At 57.9% G+C, this 7,348-nt stretch overlaps 1 protein-coding gene across 1 annotated transcript; it reads right to left on the reverse strand.

The window, feature by feature from the left end:
• Window positions 1–1,184: 1,184 nt before the first annotated feature.
• Window positions 1,185–6,383, reverse strand: JKF63_03879 (uncharacterized protein; the record flags this gene model as incomplete). The annotated part of the gene is made up of 1 exon (XM_067899876.1): window positions 1,185–6,383. The coding sequence occupies one exon, from the start codon at window positions 6,381–6,383 to the stop codon at window positions 1,185–1,187; it is 5,199 nt and encodes a 1,732-aa protein (XP_067755082.1).
• Window positions 6,384–7,348: the final 965 nt, after the last annotated feature.

Genomic DNA, 7,348 nt, shown 5'->3' on the forward strand with positions numbered 1-7,348 from the left:
GGTCTACGTGCTGCCAAGGATGGGTGGGTGAGTCTTTAGGAACGACCGGGGGGAGGGAAGGGAGGGAAGGGGATGATCCTAAAAAGGGAGGGGTGGGGAGAGACAAAGGATGGGATAAGGCAGGAGAAATGTGGGCGATAATCGTATGAAGTGTCTTCCCATTCTTCAGCGAATGCTCGTGTAGTGCGGTTCACGTTTGCTTTTGAGGCAGCCAAGTTCACACAATGCGCTGTGTAATGTTTGGGGGGAGGTGGAGTGGGTGGGGGGGGGCTTAATCCCCCTTTTTTTGTTTCTCCACCCCCATCCCCTGTTTAGTCTTCACGAATCGCTTTCAGGGTTTGTTCTTCCGTTCGATGTGTACGCACGTGAATGCTGGCTTCTCGCGCTCCCTCACTCCCTCACTCCCTCCCTCCCCCCCCGCTGCTCTCCCCTCCTCAGCAGCAAACTGAAGAGTGACGAGTGACGCATCCATAAGTGGAGTAAGTGTTACACACACACACATAAGCAATCGTGGAGATGAGGGACAAAGTCGCACCTGCAGAGCAGTGCAGATTGGGGAAGAAGAAAAAAAAGATTAAGACAGAACTGCGCAAAGAGGCTGCCACAAATGGAATGAGTTACACTGGCTCCAAAGCAAAACAGCCGCACATGCAGTGCGAAAGGCAGCCACTCTCCCACCCTCCCCGAGCGCCCACCCCATCCCTAGTCGCGCCACACAGAACACCAAAAAATTGTCATATAATAACAACAAATTATTAAAACTAGCATCGACCCACATTGCTCTCAGCGAAGAGAAGTAACATAGGTGGCTGCTCCTCTGTAGATCGAGCATGACCCCCCCCACAAGCAACGGCAGCTCTCAGAACGGAGGGAGGAAGAGAGAAAAGAGTATATCCCCTCACGATAAATAAACAATAAAGGTGGAAGCGGGGGGGAAGAAAGAGCATATCAGAAAGGTAGAGAGAGGCATAAACAAAGAATTTGATAGATCTGCCTCCCACACCCGCCTATTCCCTAGAGACATCTTACTTTCTTCGTACAAGAGCCAACAATCGCAGCGACAATATAAGTTGGAGGGAGGAGATCTCCGTCACATTACACACATACATAGTTGCAATCGCTTTATTGAATGGAGGGGGAACAGACGGGGGAAGGGGAGGGTGCACACATCGCCGACGCCCTGCTCAAACCTCATCCCCCATATCCAACGATACCGTACGCCAATCCCACCGGTACGCTCCCGTACGCTGATAGACTATTCGCGCTGTGTTCGCCGTGTCACCGCTGCGGGCGCTGCTCGCCACGGCGCCCAACGCATCGTGGCGGTGCTGGTGCTGGTGATCCTCGCCAGCAAACGGGACGTGGCGGTGATCACACCCCGTAGCGCTGCTGATCTCGCAAGCAGAGTCCGTACCAACGCAGCACGCCCCGTGAAACGCAATCGACGAAGATCCCACACTGCCAAGACTAAAACAAATTTGCGGCCCGGTTGGGCTGGCAGCCCCGATCCCTGAACCGCCGCCACCGCTGGCCACAGAGGCGCTGCTGTTCATGTAATGGCCCGAGTCGTGGAGGGGGTGATAATGTGCACTTGCGGCGTCGGTGTTGGTATCGCTCAAGTAGCTCTCGGTGCGGGAGTGTGTGTGGTGGTGGTGGTGGTGGTAGTGGTGGTGGTGGTGACGAACTCGCACCAATACATTCACTGCTCCCCCTATAGTACTGCTACCATCGCTGCATGTCACCTCGACATCCTCCATCCGTGCGGTGCCAGCGTGGTACGGGCTGCTCGCGTAGCGAGCGTGGTTCCAGTGTAGCCCATTCGCTATCAACGGATTGCTGTCACTCGTCGCGATGGAGTTGAGCTCATCCGGCTGGAACTGTAGAGGGACCCCGGCGCTGCTCCCAGACGTGTGATGGCAGCCCTCCAAGTCGTGTGACACACGAGGTGAGTAAATCGCAGATCCCTGATGCGACAGCGGCGGCGGCACGACGGTGGTGTGAAAGGGGATTGGGTGGCGCGCGCTGGGGGACACGGGAGGCTTCGCACCAGCAGAGCAAACACTTGGTGTGCCGCTGCGCTGAAGCGACGCTACTCGCCCTGTTGGAGAACCGATGGGCTTTTTGTCCACAGGAGTCCCCTGAGGCACAGCAGCATCCGCCCCGGAGCCCGCACATCGTTCGAAAGAAGACGTGGTTCCATGTTCGCAGCATGTTGCCATGCGGTGTGGGTTGATCTCACTGCCTGGTGAAGTGACCGGGGCGCCGACTGCTACCGCCACCGGTGATGGACTGGCCACGTAACTGCTGCCCTCATACTTCGGGAAGAGCAGGTAGGGTTCCACGAGCGGGACCCCGTCTTCTCTGCCCTTGTTCTTCATCGCCCCTACGTAGTGCTGCTGCTGATGCAGTGATGTGGGCCGTGCCTTCTGCTGCTGTGGATGCGGTGCGTACACGTACTGCGAATCGCTGTAGCCACCGTCCCCTATCTGCTTGCCAGAGCCGACAGCGCCTGCTGCCCCGTCGCCTCTGCTCAGGTTGTAATGCCCAGGGGGATTACTGTCTCTGTTGTTGTAACCGCCACCATCACCAGCGTGCCGCTGAAACCCATCGGGGCCGTCGTAGTGGCCACCGCAGTTTAGTGTTGCCCGAGGGCTCGTTTGGGTGCCAGCACATGGAGGCGCCGCCGGTAGCGGTGCTCCGTAGTCATCCCCGTGGCCTCGCTCGTATCGATCGTGAGGGCCTCGCAACGCCGGTGGGGTAGGTAGTGGTAACAAGGGGTAGGCATCGTACGACGGCGGGGGAGGGTGGGAGCTGTACTCTGGTGGGTAACACGGAGCACGAGCTGGCCTACTAGCGCCACAGAACGAGTTGACCGTGGAGGGAGCCCGGTGCCTGCCATCTGTGCCGGAGTTGACAATCTTACTTTTCGAGCGGGGTCCGCCCGGTGAGACCGGAGGCTGCTGGAGCTGTGGCGTTGATGATACCTTCTGGGGCCTCTCAGCCCTCGGAGTCTTCGCATCTGCTGTAGTGAGAATGGGGACACCGACGCCTGCGGCGCTGCTGCCCAAAACGGCATCGCCTGCCCCAACCCCCCTCGGTATCTCTGGGATAGCTGAAGTAGCCGCAGGAGCCGCCGCGGGCCTCACCACCTTAGCCCTTGGGGCCCCAGACCCAGCGGGATGTGACGATGGTGAAGTCTCGCACTGCTTCACGTAGTACACCGCAGTCTCTTGAGCCGCAGTCACAGGCGACTCGTTCCACGCGGCCTCTGCCCTATTTGAGTGCTTCTTCTCCGTTGGTGTCATCCTCTCACCTTTCGTGTACTCCACACGAGCAGCACCGACCGCAGCACCAGCGCAAGCAGCCACATTGACCGTGTTTGCCCCTACAGAGGACACCGCCTCGTTCTCCTCCTTCGATGGAGCAGCAGTAGGGATGCAGGCAAAGGCCGGCGGCTCTGAGGCGACGTCGCCCGTCTTCGGTACCTTTCTTTTGACCCGTGTGGTGGGTGCTGCTAACGCGGCGACGGCATGAGTTGTCGTAGAGCCCGACACGGCCGCAGCATCACCGAATGGCGCGCTCCCCGGCGAGACTGGCCCCTGACTACTACCCGGGGCTTCGTCGACCGAGTCCCTCACGGGCGTCTTCTTTCTCGAGTCCTTGTCGTCATTCTGCGAGGATGGTGTGGCCGTTGACCGGACCAACGTGGGCGATACGGTGACGGGCGAGGAGGGCGCGACGGGGAAAAAAACATCGGCAGCCGTGCTGTGCCGGATGATCTCTTTGGGTGGCAGCCTCTTCTTCTTGAGGTGCTTCTTGCGGATCGGTTTCAAGAACTGTGGTGTCACAGTGATGATGCGATACACGCCATCGACCAAGTTGATCCGCCACAGACACGAGGTCCCATCACCGATGAACCCGTCAGCCTCTGGGGGTACAACTGGCAGCTCAACACCGTGGCTGGAGATCATAGCTGTGCACCCTCCATTCGCCGGTTCAGAAGCGTGAAGCACGCAGCTCTTGTACTTTGTCACGCATCCATCGCCACCAGTAGTCTCCGTCTGACGCACCCAGTGGGAGTCGCCTGGCCCCGCCTCGCGAGCGAGCTTGCTGGCGTTGCGCAGCTCACCGAGAAGCAGCTCCTCCAGTGGTAACCGACACACACGAAGCACGCGTGCCTCCGGGGACGCCCCCGCATCCAGGGCCACTAAGCTCAGCACCGTGTTGCAGCAGAGCAGCTTCTCCTCGCGTCCGTTCAGTGTCTCCGTGCTCATGTAACTCTCCAAACATGAAGAAGAGAAGCCCTGCGACGAAGTGCCGCCAGTGGCGGTGGCGGCCTCGTTGCCACCCGCTGCGAGCCCGTGGACCCGTTCGTCTGGGTTGTATCCCCAGACTACAGGCGCCCTTTCCGTCTTGTACCAATGCAGAAACGCCGCCGTGGCGGAGCGGCGCTTCACGACATCCGGGCCCACCACCCAAAACAGGTGAAAATTGGGGTGGCGGTATCGCCACAGCGAGAGCAACTGGGAATCAGAGGAACGAGCAGCACCAGCCGAAGCAGCAGTGGAGGACGTTGCCCTGCCGCCCGCTTCGTCTCCATTGGTAGTGGGTGGCCAAGGCTGCACAAGCATGTCCTCATCTGGCAGGCGGACGAGAGAGACGGCCTGCGCAAGTATCGGGTTCGCAACCAACATGGCCGCGGCGGTGGAGGGGGCGAAAAAAAAAGCGTTGCCACCCACCGCATCAGCTGCAGGCGCCTCCTCTGTGGTACCAGACTCCCTCTTGCCGTCCGTTGCAAAGGCCGCCGCCGCCGCCGCCGCCGCCTGGTCCGTTCCAGCAGAGAGTCGAAATACGTCTAGCGGGTTGATATGGTGGAGTAAGCAGGACACCGCGAACTCGGCCAATGCACGCACGTGGAGGCCCATCATGTAAAAGTTTAGCATCGTCTCCGTGTCTGCGCTGGCACGCACATCGTTGTCTTCAGTGAGTGAGTCAGACACACGATTCACCTCCTGTAACCACATCTGCGTGCTTTCAAGCGGTGGAAGAGTAAAAACATGGTTGTCGCCAGACCCGGAGTCCAGGGACGCGATGGGACACAGCCCCTCGGTCCTTTGATCCCCGTCGCTGCCGGCACCGTCTACTCCTTCTCCCTTCCCCTCCCTCCGTGAGGCCTGGTGCTCAAGAGAGTATTTGATGTAGAAGAGGAAGAAAGAGCGTGCGCACGTGCGCACCTCGCGGAGGAAGCACAGAAGCGGCACATTCGCTCGGCGGCTACGCATAACGAGTGCAAGCAGCGGCGGTGGGGCCCAAAAACGCACTTTCTCCCCCCACTCAAGCGCACCTCGATGGCGCTCGCCTTCTTCCACCGTTTTGGTTCTCGCGAGGTGATGATGGCTGGCAGTGCGACTGGCCTCCACCAGCATGTCATGTAGTTGAGATAAAGGTTTGTAGTAGTAGTAGACATCGCCGAGGTCATTCTCAGTGTTGTGGCAGCCTGGCGTCGACGCTGGCGTCAGCTCCTTTGCTTTGAGGTCGCATGGCACGCAATGCAGACACGCGCGCTGCCACTGCTCCGCATAGGTGTAGACCGCTGCGAGAAGAACATGCGTGCGGTGATGATCACCGGCCGACCTGGTGAGAAACATCTGCATCTCGTAATCCGGCAGCCTTCGCGGGCACGAACCACCGAGCCCGTGCACATCGCCGATGAACCCGGTTGCTTTCACATAAAAGCCCAGCACCTTCGTGCAGTCTTCAGGAAAGACATGGGTTCCGCCGGCAGTGGTCGCAGTGCCTGGCTCCTCCGCCGCGTCGTCCCTCTCACCACCCGCAGTCCCCCCAGAAGCCACAGGTGTAGAGCTCACTGCTGAGGTGGGTCGGTAGTAAAGGAAAGCCACAGCGCATGGAAGCGGGCGCACCGAGGTCGGATCTGCACGGTAGGCTCGCAGCATCTCCTCGTCTGTCTCGTACACCATCTTTTCTCCACCGTTGGTGATATACACATCGTACATGGCCTCCCGGGTGAAGGGTACAGGGGGGAACACATCTGCCGGCGGGCAGTAGACGGGTGCGCTGCCGATCACTTTGGCCAGGTAGAGCGGAGAGCCCACATTGCCGACGTTCTCGTCTGCCGCGTAGACCGTCGGCGACACCGGCAAAGTCGACTTCGAGTCCGTCTCGCTGACGCCGTCATTTGCATAATAGTAGTACCGCACCGCCGGGTCACATCGGGCCTCGTAGAGCTGCAGGAACAAAGGGCAGTCTGGGCTTGGAAAAAACTTTTTTAGCAGCGGGATCAGCACAATTTGCTGACGCTGGCCGTAGAAGGGAAGCTCAGAGAGCACGTGCTCAGTTGTTTCGCGACTTGGCGCTGCCCCCATCCTTGCCCTTCTCGTCGGGGCTAATGGGGTGAAGGGTTTGGACGTTGCTCGTTCGAGGAGATTCCTGCCGCTCCCTTCCTCTGCCAAGGCGATCGAGTCCACCTTTTGGGGGGAGGGAGGAGAGGAGAGGAGAGGAAATGTTGTGTGTGTGTGTGTACGAGCGCCAAATATCCCTTTAAAAACAAAAAAAAAGAAGAGAGAGAGCGAGCTCTAGGACAGCAGAGAGAGACGCACACACACACACACACAAGGGAGGGAGGGGGCAACAAGTGAAAAGATATCGACAACGTACGCAGCCCTTGCCAGGCACGACAAGAAGAGGCTATACTTTTATTTCAAGGAAGAAGAGGTGTAAAGCAAAGACACAACGTGGTGGGGCGTGCGTATGGAGGATGCGTTAGAACGGGCCGGCTTACCCTCACACTATTATAAAGCCTCACTTTTGGTGGCCGAGGACGAAAGCCACACAATGTTTTCCTCCAAGAGAAGTAGAGAACTGAGAAGACAACAAAGAGGGAGTGCAGAAGAGGGACGAGGCCACACACACACACACACACACGTTTTGCACTCGAACCAGGGACAAGACAAACAGCCCACAAGAATATTTCAAGAAGAAGCTCTTGTGAGCGGGAGAGAGCCAACTCTAAATTCACTGATCGAGTGAATCCAGTAGGGATAAAAAAAAAGGGAGGGGGAGAGAGAGAGAAGGAAAAAATTATTGGCAGAGCGCTTCATGAAACCGTAAGCGAGCGAGCAAAGAGTCCGAAAAGGAAACATACACACAATCGGGAACCAAGACGAGATCAACGCGCACGTTTCAAAAAGAGAAAGAAAAAAAAACAGGAAAGGGAGAGGAGGAGGGAAGATGAAAAGCGAAAAAAATGTTGCCCGTGTGTGGTGTGAGTAGAGCGAAAGAGAGAGAGACGTGAACACCCTTTAAATATATATTTTTTTTTTATATGTTA

The sequence above is a fragment of the Porcisia hertigi genome, chromosome 31 (assembly GCF_017918235.1).
Source record: "Porcisia hertigi strain C119 chromosome 31, whole genome shotgun sequence".
Classification (NCBI taxonomy): Eukaryota; Euglenozoa; class Kinetoplastea; order Trypanosomatida; family Trypanosomatidae; genus Porcisia; species Porcisia hertigi.